Source organism: Mesoplodon densirostris, chromosome X (assembly GCF_025265405.1).
Source record: "Mesoplodon densirostris isolate mMesDen1 chromosome X, mMesDen1 primary haplotype, whole genome shotgun sequence".
Classification (NCBI taxonomy): Eukaryota; Metazoa; Chordata; class Mammalia; order Artiodactyla; family Ziphiidae; genus Mesoplodon; species Mesoplodon densirostris.
Window position 1 is genome coordinate 105,661,458 of NC_082681.1, and position 13,216 is coordinate 105,674,673.

A 13,216-nucleotide genomic window follows, 5' to 3' on the forward strand; every position below is an offset into this window, starting at 1 on the left:
TATATGACAGAAAGTATTTACCTGGTACTCTGCCATGGTTAATGATATTAATCTCTTTACAATATACTTTACTATTGGCAACCAATGTCCCAAAATTAACATCTGACTCAATTTCCAGTTGACAGGATAGAATCAACCTAGAAGAGGAGAAAAGAGGACCATATGATGAATTTTAACAACTATAACCTCATGGTTAAATCCACAGGGGGACATATATAGATATTTTTATCTTAACTCCTAAAAAGATATTTCAGTTTCCTTATAGGTCTGCTGGAGGCACATCTGTCAGTAAAACAAACTGTAAAATAAAGACATGAAAAAAAGATAATGAGACACATTTTAAATAAAGAAATCAGACTTTATGCATAAGTACATGGTATGCCTTCCCAAGTATGCACCTTGAGAGGTAACCTACACATCTCAATATTTTTGTAGCTCAAAATATATTTGGAATTCTGTTTTGGAATCTCCAACTAAGCCTATAACACATTCTTTTGCCCCCCCGACCCCAAAAGGGTGCAAGTTATCTGAACAAAGTAAACTAGTTTGGATGAACCAAATCTGATGAAATAAAAGAAGCTGTGATACTACAAAATGTCACTTGGGGACTAAAACAAGGTCTAAGAACAAAAGGATACAATTGATTTTCCATGTGTGTCTCTAATTTAAAGGACTCACTATAGCATATCTGTAGCATATGTTTTCATAAGCATTTAAAAAATCCATTCTAATCCTAAATACACATCTCATAATGATATATATATCTGGATAATAATTTATAGTTTATAAAGCACCATTAAGTATATTATCCTGTTTGATATTAACAAATTTCCTCAAAGGTAGGTAAATATTATGGCTCCTAGGTTACAGATGAAAAGCCAAAGACTTAAAAAGCTTAAATGATTTATCTAAGGAATTATTTGGATATAACGCTGGGGAACTTAACCTTGAATCCATTTTGTTAGACTTCAAGTACATTACCTTAGAAACCTAACAACGATAACAACAGCATCAGTAATAAATATAGTAATAACTAATCTTTATTGAGTCCTAAGGTTATGTGCCAGACACATGAATTAAATAATTTACTCCACTTAGGATACAACCTCCAAAGCATAAATGCATACATACATACAATCATATATACATACAAACACACTAAAATTCATAAATAAAAATACCTGAACAAAACATTCACAAATACTGCCTATATATTGGTGGTCTGGGCCTTCTTTCTGGGATCTGTGTTTATATGTGTTTGTGTATTACTGGATAGGTACAGACATTGCAGAGATCAGCCAGGAATGTCCTACTTATGCTGCATAGTCTAAGAAATACCCATGTTCTTCTCATAGAGATTGTAATTTTGTGACAGGAAAAGATCAATGACCTTGTACATCTCTTTACAATATATTTATATGTGTATACATAATTGCATTAATAGTTTATAGGATCTAAAAGAGGAACCAGTTACACAAACAATATAAGATGTGAAGCTGAACGTTTTTTCAAACTTCTTCTCTAGCTAGATGTGGAAAAGTATCTTAAAAAGAATTTCTTAAGAATCTTCACACACACATACACACACATATACACGTACATACATGCATATACATATATATGGTTTAACCTTAGCATTAAGGGTGTGGTAAAATGGCAATATATAACAGTTTCTCTGGCTTTCCTACTGGTTTATCTTCTCCTTGTATAAAAAACTTTTTCTGGCCCCATATGCACCACAACACGTCAAGACAGTTGACCTCTGAGGACAATAAAGTATCTAGCCACCTATCAGAAGAAGGGCCTCTTGACTCCAAATGCCCTCTGCAAGATGAGTTGCCAGTTGAACCCTGACTAAGGATCAGAGTTGAAGGAAATTCTGGAGAAGGAAATGACCAACACACTAATGCCAAGTACCAGTGGTCTCCAAACTTGGGGATGCTCTGATAGCTAAATAAATACCTTCCAGTGATGCAAAGGAGTAGCTTATTCCTTTCCTAACATGTGTCAGCTGTTTGACTCCTATGCAGAATGGGATGTTGTGAGAAAGCAGAACTTCTCAACAACACTGAGAACCCAAATAATTGCACATCTAAATTTAGTTTATGAAGATGAAAAAATGCAAGGGAAATTATAAAAAGACATATCTAATAGCAATATTAATATTAAATATTAATATTCTAATATTAATTCTGCTGGTGCTAGACAGAGACAAAAGAATAACACCTATGGAATCATATTTTGCTGGGGAAAAGAAGGATCATGCATGTATATATGTGAAAAAAAAACACAAAAATTTTAACAGTAGCTCTAACAGGTAATTTTATAATGAACAGAACTATACTTATTTCAATATAAAATGAATAGCACAATGTCCTGGTCAAATAAATTATTTGTATTAAAGTTAATCTGCAAACCAGTTACTTAGTTCTGTATTATATTCATTATATCAGTCCATATTTTTCAGCCAATCTCAAAAAAACACCATTTTGATTTTTTTGAAGCCTAACATCTGCATGATTTCAAACTTTGTGAAGTAAATATGACAATAATTTAAAATTAAATTAAAATGTGAATATGGGTCCACAATAATTCATTTAGGAATACATCCATCACAAAAACAGAAAGTAGAAGGGTGGTTACCAGAGGCTGGAGGGTAGGAGAATTGGAGAGATACTGTTTAAGTGTACAAACTGGGAACTAGTAGATAAATAAGTCCCAGAGAGCTAACATACAGCATAGTGATCATAGGCAACAAAAATGTCTTATAAACTTCAAAGTTGCTAACAGACTAGATCTTAATTGTTCCCACCACATGAAAGAAATGATGACTATGTAATGTGATACTGGTGTTAGCCAACCCTATGGTAGTAATATATTGCAATATATAAATGTATCACATCAACATGTACACCTTCAACTTACACAATGTTATATGTCAACTGTATTTCAATTAAAAAAATAATAATAACATAGGATGAGAAGGAACAATCATTGAAGAGGTGTAGTAGCAGGGAAATCAAGAGAATAAAGTGGCCCACAAAGGCAGTAATGGTTAATTGTGTCTAATGCTTCCGAGAAATGGAGTAAGATAAAGACAAAGGAGGTACCAACAGACTGGCAATATGCAAGAGTTACTTCACTGGAAAGCTGGGGAAAACAGCCCCTCTGGAGTTTGCTGGAGTGAGAACGGAAAGTAAGATTGTAGAGACAGCAAAAATAGCATTCTTTAATCAATCTTGCTATCAAAAGGTACAGAAAACATGGTGGAAATAAAGTAGGGTGCAAGTTCAAGGGGAAAAAAAGAAAACATGCAATTGTTGGACTTTTTTTATGATTTTAATTTAAAAAATGGAAAACTGGTCTTCCATTTGTTTTGAACACTACAATTTGCTAAAAATTTGTTCTTTAAGTTCAGGTGTAAGGAAACTGTAGATACAGAAAGCTCTATTAGTCATAGAAAATACAAAGTATTACTATGACCCTTAATCTTTGAAGAGCGCTCAAAATATTAGCATGAAATATGAAGAATACATACCCAATTAGAGGGATCTCTATTGTTTTATTTCCTATTGAAATAAGAAGTTGGTCAAAAGTGTCTTCATTCTTATCAGGATGATATTCCACCATAGCTGTTGTCTGAAGGCCAGAAGCAAGTGCTTTATCCAGATTGGTCCAAATCAGTTTGAACTTCAGTGGGAGGAAAAAAAAAATCAAATTATACATCTTAAGTCCTAATAAGAAAATAGTATGAGCAACTGTAGTTAGGAGTATACATTATTTCAAGAAATATATCAAGACATAGGCAATATTCCTGCCCTAAAGGCAAAGACTTAATGACCATATCTATACCTATCAGATTCTAGATGCTTCAGATATGCTTTTAATGGTACACAAACTGAAACTGAAAATGCAGTCAGTCAAGAAATATGTAAATGCTCATGGGCTCCTTTAGAAGTATGAGGTACTAGAATACAGAAAAAAAGGGAAGAGCAATGAAAATGTTACTCAGTCTAAATACATACACAATATAAACATGAACACATACATACAATCATAAATACATACAGCATTTTATATACTTTCTGCATAAAGGACTTGGACTTCATAACTTGGAGGAAATATAAAAAGGAATAGACCAATGAGGAAAAAGAACTTTTGTTCTTGAAAAACATTTGCTAGACTCCAGGAAAAATCTGAAGGGGGAAAGAGGAGAACTGCTTTGTGCTGAGTATGTCTGGTAGGTGAAGCATTCGATGTCTATTAGCTCACTTAATACACTTCTACAAGCCCTGTAAGGCTGATATTAAGGCTCCCAGTGTAGAGATGAGAAACTGGGACCTGTGGGTGCAATTAATACCTAAGGTCACTGTGTCAGTGAGGACTCAAAACACACATCTGTCTGACTCTAAAACTTAAGCTCTTTCCCTACAACTAGAAAGAATCTCCTGAATATATAATCTCTTTAAAGAAGCAGACTATATACCCCTTGAAAATTAAAATAATGTAAGCCAGGGACTAATCAAGTGTCATATGAGTGATACAGACATAAGTATCATGAAAATCCATGAGAGGACATGATTACTGTGGGCTAAGAAGGAATACACTCAACCCAGGCTTAGAGGATGGATGTAAAAGGTGGAGAAGAAGCAAGAAAGGTGCTCCCTATGGAGGCGGGAGTATCTCAGGCACACGCAGAGAAAAGAATAAGCAAAATAATCTCTCAGCAGGCAGCTAATAAGCTAGCCTCGCTGGGCAAAGAGCTTCAATGAGTAACAACGGAGGTCAAGTTGAAATTAATTATTCAGGGCTTTTAATGTCAGACTGAGTCTAAGCAGGGCTTTCCAGCAATGAGAGATACAGAGAACTGGAGTGATGTGTTGAAACCACTGGTCTGAAAGCATCATACTTCCAGCAAACAATGATTCTGACACCTCATAACTACCACAGCCCAACTCTCAACCCCCATCCATCACCAAACAGTAAGAAAACAAGGGATAGATTATGCCCCACATAAGGTCTTTGGGTGCTGGAAGTCCACATAACAGGTTTGACCACCTTCCTTTAAATAAGAAGGGCAACTAGTACTTCAGCAGCATGTGCCCAAACCACAAGTTTCTCAGCGCTCTGAGTGGTCTGCAAAGGTGTGTAAGGCACCACCCCTTCTCTTAGGAGCTTATGAACTGACCATTGAGGTGAAAGTAACACTTACCAGGAGCCATCTGGATACAAGTCCAAGCTATAACGAATGTCTGTAAATGCAATTAGTATCCAGTAGGGGAGAAATAATTTGGAGATAATATAAGAGAAGACTTGTTTCAGAAAATGAGAACTCACTTTGACCCTAAAAGATGGGTGGGATTTGGAAGGCGGTGATTCTTGCAGGAGGGAGGAATGAAAACATGGGTCAAAAGAAAAAGAGGTCTGAGCCATGGGGGTAAGAGGACAATTACAAGTAAGACTGGCCTGACAGAACCAAAGACCACATGAGTCAGCAAAACACTGAAGATAAGGACTGTGTCTTAATTTTCTAACAGCAACCCACAGTAGGTGGCATTAGCATTGCATATGGCACATAGTGGGTACTCGATACATAGGCAAGGCAGGGTCTTGGAAAACGGGGTGGAAAACAAGCACTGCTGTGTGTTAAGAGAATTATTTCCTAAATAATTACAATAGTGATGACGACAATGCCCTTTACGTAGCACCCTGTTTTTATTTTTTCTTTCTTCCTCCAAGACAGTTAATATACTTTTTCCTAATCTATCCCTTCCCTAATTCCCTTTATGCCTGTGAAGGACCAGGAGTGCATATCATGATCTTGCAACAGATACTGAACTCATGGTCTTGGCCTCTAACTAGTAAACCTGTCTGGCCATTCTCTTGCCAATGTCAAGACCTGTGGTCTAAATAAAAACCACAGTAAAACTAATTATGTTAGTTTTCTTCTGACTGCATAAAAACCACCCATACAAGTGTCTCCTGGACATCCATAAAATAGTGTTTGCCCACATCTGGGATTTGCTGCCAGCTTGAGTTTTAAAAGAAAATATTTTCAGATATACATTCAATTGTTCAATAAATATGTAGTGAGTTAATGAAATAATTAACTTTTCCCCGAATTTTACAGTGTTTGGAGTAATCAGGTACTTCTTGATTTAAAGAGTAGTTAATAGTCTCTGTGATGTACACTTTTATTACAAAATAAACACATTATTATTGTTAAAACATGTACATACAAAAATCAATAAAGAATGATTCCATTTATATGAAACTCAAGAACTGACAAAATTAATCTGGTTCATTACAAATTAGTATAGTGGTCACCTCCATGGGGTGATTACTCCACGTACTATAGGGAACCTTCTAGAGTGCTGGAAATATTCTATGATTTGATCCAAGTGGTGGCTACGTGGAGATATATGTATATAAAAATTCATCAAGGTTTACTTTCAAGATTTGTGCACTTTAGTGTAGGTAAACAGTACATCAATTTTCTAAGTGTAAAAAGTAGAACATAAAAGTCCTTTTTCTCATTGCCCTCCTAATCACTACCGTACATTTATCTATATATATACAAACAAATATGTGCGATTTTAATTAAATCATAGATACCTTTCCATTTCTGCATATAGAAGTCCAGCTGCATTCAATATCATTATCATTAGAACTACCCCACAAAAAAATGCAGTTATTCATCACGTACATATCAAAAATTCATTTCACCTGTCCTATATCAACTTTCCCTAAGAACAGATGATCACAGTAAACTAATATCCATCCATTTACACAGATAATCTAAAACAACAGTGAGACAGAGATGAAGTTCTGTCAACTTTTAAATCAGAAGATAGGGATAGCCTCTCAGAACATTAATTTTGCTGATTATTAGTACTAACTCCCTCATTAGTTTCTACGTCTTATGAAGGCAGGACTCTCTCCATTTTACATCCCTAACACTTACTGCCTATTTTGTAGCAGGTTCTTAACAAAGGTTTGTTAGAATACGAAATAATAAACCTTTCCACTATCCTACAGTATCTGGAGTAACAGGCACTTTATGACCCAAAGGGTAGTTAATAGAGAATCTGTTGCCATAATTCTACAGTATCATGAAGCATAGATTCTGGGCTGTTAAGAGGAGACAGACGTGAAATCCTCTTCCTTTCTTTCCAAACTCCCAATGAAGAAATTGGGAGGTTCCAGATCGACTTTTCTCCACCCTGTCTCCCAGCCCCAAGCAGAAAGGAAAAAACATCAAAACAAAACAAAAAGGCCAGCACACTAAATCGCCACTCCCCAGGAAGCTCAATCCTGCCCGCACGCCCCGCAGGAGCCGGGCGCCTACTCCCCAGGACAAAGCAGGTGCCCAGGTGGGTAGGCATTCTCGGACGGCGGCCCTCCTGAGGTCCTACTCTGAACACCCCTGGGTGTGTTACCTGTGGCTTGACAGGCTCCTGAAACCGGATCTTCTGGCTGTATCGGCCGAGATTGTGCACGGTAATTGGGAGGCGGTAGACCCTCCCTGCCATCGCGTCCAGGAACTTCACTTCCGACGGGGTCACCCGCAGCTACATATCCTTCTTTGGGGTCTCCAAGTCCCAGGCCATGAGTGAGCTCCTCCCGGACTCTATAGCCGTGCTCTAGGTATCCCGCAAACCTTTGCAGATTTGACTGAAGATTAGTGTGGACGCCGTTGCTAGGCAACCGCCAGACGCTGATTGCTAGCCTCCAGCCCAGCCGGCTTTAGCGCCGCCCAAGCTGAGCGAGTGGGCAACCTCAACCGAAGCTGCAGGCGTCTGGCGAAAGAACCCCAGGATCGCAGGTGTCATCAGAGGAACCGGAAAACTTGCTTTGGTCGCCGAAATCCCAGAGAGATCTCACTTTGCCATTGGCTGGCAGGATTTTAAGATGTCACTGGCGGGTTGGGCACTTTCCTAGACCTCGCTTAAGATTAAGCTTAAAGAGCAGTGGAAGTAATGTGCCCATGGGGTCTATCAAAGCAGCAAGATATAACAGTAACGGAGGAATTCAATGGAAGCAGAGTCAGAGCCCCCTAGATGTACGGCTCAGTTTCCTTTAGGCTAGCGTTTCTAAAAATCTAATAGCAATCCTCTGGGTCTTTTGTTAAAATGCAGAGTCTGTTTTCAGTAGATCTGGGGCAGGGCCTAAGAATCTGAAACACAGTCCCAGGTGATTCCAGTGCTGCAGGTCCAGGGACCACACACTGCATAGAGAGGATAGGAACTTTAACTATTCTAGGTGTAGAGGCTATAGGAACTTTTTTTTTTTTTACTTTTTAAATTTATTTATTTATTTTATTTATTTTTGGCTGTGTTGGGTCTTCGTCTCTGCGCAAGGGCTTTCTCTAGTTGCGGCAAGCGGGGGCCACTCTTCATCGCGGTGCGCGGGCCTCTCACTATCGTGGCCTCTCTTGTTGCGGAGCACAGGCTCCAGACGTGCAGGCTCAGTAGTTGTGGCTCATGGGCTCAGTTGCTCTGCGGCATGTGGGATCTTCCCAGACCAGGGCTCGAACCCGTGTCCCCTGCATTGGCAGGCAGATTCTCATTCACTGCGCAACCAGGGAAGCCCCTATAGGAACTTTAACTACTCTAGGTGTAAGTTCCTTCATTTGTGAAACAAGGTGCTGCTCAGAAGACTGAGATCAAACATCTTCATAGCTAGATGAGCACCTTTCCAACAGGTCCAGATTCACACTGCCCAATCCCTACTGTCATCATCCTTCATCTGCTGTGATGGTCCTTGGTTTCTAAGCATATTAGATGAGTGGTATTTCCCTGCCTTAAATTTGCCTCTTATCATAACTTTACAACAGTTTCTTCCACTGACCTTTATTATCTGGAGTCAAGCACTGCAGAAATGGCTTCCCCCCACTCCTTGTTTTAAAAACTATATGGAATTCCCCACTCACATTAAAATTGGTATATAATTCGGTGTTTTCATTTCCTCCTTGCCACGGCACATGATTTTCACTCTGAGGGCACTAGCTTTTCCATCTGTTGGCCAAACAGTTACTCATCCTTCAAGATCTAAATATCCTTGTAGAAAACTTTCCCACAATTGTTTTACAAGATTCTCACAGTACCAAGATGATCGATAAGTTATTACTTCACTATAAAGTAACTATAAAGAGAAGCTTTAAAATTTCTTGGAATTGTTGTCGTCAATAGTTGAGAACAGTGGAAGTAGCAGTGGTGGACATTATTATTTGCAAATTCTTATGAAATGATTGATTAAAGGCATCTGAATCATTTTTCAAAATTCTATATATTTTGACTTAAGAAGTGGGAGATGTGAGTCACACCTGGATTTTTATGCTAATCGCTACTATGATATTACAGTACAAACCCAGTGCATATCTTTGAGCCCCTATGCAGGACAATTTTACAGCACTGAGAGGAACAACAGTGGCCCAAAGAACTTGACTGCCCATTCTGGGCAGTAGGCAATTTTGGGGTTCAAGTCTAGACTTCTGTGTAGATCCTAAAGGTACAGTGATGCCAATCAAATGGAGAACAATTTTGTTTCCCTGTCCATTCATACTCTCATCAACTGTGTCACATAGCTCTCTCCAAGTTCCCCAAGCCTAGAGCTGAATCCTTTGCCCTTAGTAACTATAATTAAGCCTTCTTGATTTTTTACCTACTTTATCTACCTTAAATGTAAACTTTAGATGAAGTAGTCTAACATTTGCATTACTTGTTTAACTCCAACATGTCTTGTCCAATTTCCATGATCAAACAATGGCCATATAAAGGCATATTTTGGTGAACTGCAAGCTGTTTTTAGCCAAAATTTTCAACTATGCATGATTATGTAGTTACTTTAAGGCTGGACAAATAACATAACAACAAGAGATTTTTACATAACAGTAATTCAAAAGATAAATAGTACTTTATATATATCATTTTCTAATATCATTTTCTTATATATATCATTTTCTAATATAGCTTCATGGAGAATAATGCTCGTTATGTACCGTGGATGAAATGTCTGTGTTCATCTTTGTTCAGATTTCCAAGGCAGCATGGTTGGCAGGACTTCTGTATAAAAATCAAAGTAGGCATTCTGACTGGAATACTTTATATATTAAAAACAAGGCTAGGGCCTCCCTGGTGGCGCAGTGGTTAAGAGTCCGCCTGCCGATGCAGGGGATACGGGTTCGTGCCCCGGTCTGGGAGGATCCCATATGCCGCGGAGCGGCTGGGCCCGTGAGCCATGGCCGCTGGGCCTGCGCATCCGGAGCCTGTGCTCCGCAACGGGAGAGGCCACAACAGTGAGAGGCCCGCATACAGCAAAAAAAAAAAAAAAAAAAAAAAAAAAGAAAAAAAAAAACAAGGCTAAATTTTATTCCTCATTATAATAAATGGTGAGCTATACTATAATGGGAACTTGAAGGTTAAGCAGAGACATGCTAAACGTCCACTGCAGACTTGCCATTCTTCTACTCTGAAATAATTTAAGAGAAAAAACGTAACTCCTATCAATTAACTATAAATTTTGCCATGTGAAATAGACATCAGAAGTCCTACTTCATACTTAACTAGTGGAAACTCTAATGGTGGGTAGAGTTTCTGAACACTAAGGAAGGGGTAATAATGAGGAAGCAAGCGAAATGATCCCTAGTACAATTTTTGGATGTTTACTTCTAGACATGTTTAAGGGACTGAAAAAGTTGATGGAAAAGGGAAAAAGGGAAAACAGTGGATATTACTTTCATGATTTAAAATCTTCAAAAGTTCAAATTATTTTTTGAAAAGGGTTGAATGAAGTCCAGGAAAATCTATTACAGTGGTTAGAGTACTGACTTAGAAACAGGAGTTACTGAAAGAGGGTAAAAAGAACTTCTTTAAGCAGAAGAGTATTAAAAGTGTGGTAACCATCGTGTTATAAAATAATTTAAAAGTGGAAAGTATAAAATGAAATTCACTAAGATTACATAGGATTAAAAGTTCTTCCAGATAATGGAGAGCCATGCCAGTAAGAATAGATTGATGAGACTAATGTCTGGATATAGTAGAATAGCATGAACTGGATGGCAGTAACATAAACCAACAGAAAAATTATCCATTATTTTCACAAGGCATTTAGTGAATGACAGAAAGCCACCAACTGACCCAGGTCAAAGGACACAAGTTTCTCTATCATTAATAACAAGTGTGTCTTACTACACACAGACATCATTGCAGAGATTGCTAATTGTGCCTTGGTATCCATTTTCCTTTTCTTTAGTGGTAGAATTTTTAGATATACATACGGCTGTACACATTAAGACTACATTTTCTACATTTTACAGCCTCCTTTCCTGCTGAATATGGCCATGCAAATAAGTTCTGAGTATGAGTAGAACTGATGTGTGCTGCTTCTAAATTATTCCCTTCAAGTAGTGCCTTAAAATCAGGGGAGATGCTTTCTCTTTCCTCTTATCCTGCTTTTCTGGCTCAGTGTAAGTATGACTGGTTCATCTGATCACTTTAAGGTAAATATAGTAAGAAGATAGAAGAAGCCTGGGCCCTGAAATTGGATAGCAAAGCCACCAACCCAGCTGGGATTTTTATTTGGGAGACAGTTAAAACTAAATCTTGTTTAATCCACTACTGGTTTGAGCCCCTTTAGAATAGCTGAACCTAATCAATACAGACAACAACACAGGGCAGGAACTCAGAAGGACATGTTCCCATGAAGAGGACCAGTTTCAATAACACTATGCTAGTAGACAGAGCTTTGTAACTTTTGCAAAACCTTGTTTTAGCCATCTAAAACTCCTACCAACCCTTCTCACCACCAAACTGCTGTGATGACTCTGCCTTTGCCCCTCATGCTTACTGGGCACAAATACCTGGTGTCAAATAATACCTTTGCTTTCTGAGTAATTACAGGTTACTGAGTGAAACAATGAATTAAAAGTCAATTACCCAGTATAATACATCCCAGCAGAACAGGCCTCACTTGACAGTAACAGGATAGTCACTACTGCATTATCTCACCCTCCTTCAGGACCATCTCCCATCCTACCTGAAGTGATGTTGATCAATCTCAAGAAAGATTCAGCAGAGCTGGATAAGGACATCTAAAGGAATCAAGGAGAAGACAAACAATCTAAAATAAAACAATCTAAAATCATGAATTTCCAGTATGAAAATATGAAGGGTTAGGAAAGAACTCGGCTGAATTTATAATATATTTTTGCTTTTAAATACTTTTTAATGCTTTCTGCTTTATGGCTTCAGGATTTTAAAAAAGTATTCTTATTTGCTCTTAGAAAGGCCTTCCTTATACACAAGTTCTTCCATGGTTTCTTCTGGCATTTTATTGTTTTGTTTACAACATTTACATCTTATATCCATATGAAATTTATCCTGGTATAAAAGTTAGATATCAATCCAGAAAACCCCAACATCATTTATTGAATAATTTCCAGTAAGAATTTCAAAATACGGGCTTCCCTGGTGGCGCAGTGGTTGAGAATCTGCCTGCTAATGCAGGGGACACGGGTTCGAGCCCTGGTCTGGGAGGATCCCACATGCCGCGGAGCAACCAGGCCCGTGAGCCACAACTACTGAGCCTGCACGTCTGCAGCCTGTGCTCCGCAACAAGAGAGGCCACGATAGTGAGAGGCCCGTGTACTGCGATGAAGAGTGGCCCCCGCTTGCCACAACAAGAGAAAGCCCTCGCACAGAAACAAAGACCCAACAGAGCAAAAATAAATTAATTAATTAATAAACTCCTACCCCCAATATCTTCTTTAAAAAAAAAAGAATTTCAAAATATGGTCCCTCAAAAGTTTTATTTAGTGCTGGGTTAGCTGCAGTTAACAACTAAATATAAATTCTCTCAATAGCACTTTCCCTTGTTTTTATCCTGGGAATTTCTTGTTGAGGTTCAGTACTTCTGTCAAATACATTATCACTTTTGTACACTGATTTATCTATTTTTTTCTCTTCCATTTGTATTCATAATTGCATTTCTCTGTTATCATTTAGTATATCTAGGAAACTGCTTGAAATTTTTTATTAATAATAATTACTGGGCTTCCCTGGTGGTGCAGTGGTTCAGAGTCCGCCTGCCGATGCAGGGGACGCGGGTTCGTGCCCCGGTCCGGAAAGGTCCCACATGCCGCGGAGCGGCTGGGCCGGTGAGCCATGGCCGCTGAGCCTGCGCGTCCGGAGCCTGTGCTCCGCAACGGAAGAGGCCA

General features: G+C 38.5%; 1 protein-coding gene across 1 annotated transcript in view; it reads right to left on the reverse strand.

Annotated features, from left to right (window-relative positions):
• The window catches only part of CFAP47 (cilia and flagella associated protein 47), a 299,411-nt gene extending 291,579 nt beyond the window's left edge, over positions 1-7,832 (reverse strand). Inside the window, 4 exon segments of the mRNA XM_060086541.1 lie at positions 22-137; positions 3,539-3,690; positions 7,440-7,643; positions 7,737-7,832. Of these exon segments, the coding sequence (XP_059942524.1) occupies positions 22-137; positions 3,539-3,690; positions 7,440-7,643; positions 7,737-7,832 (568 nt within the window).
• Between the last annotated feature and the right edge of the window lie 5,384 nt (positions 7,833-13,216).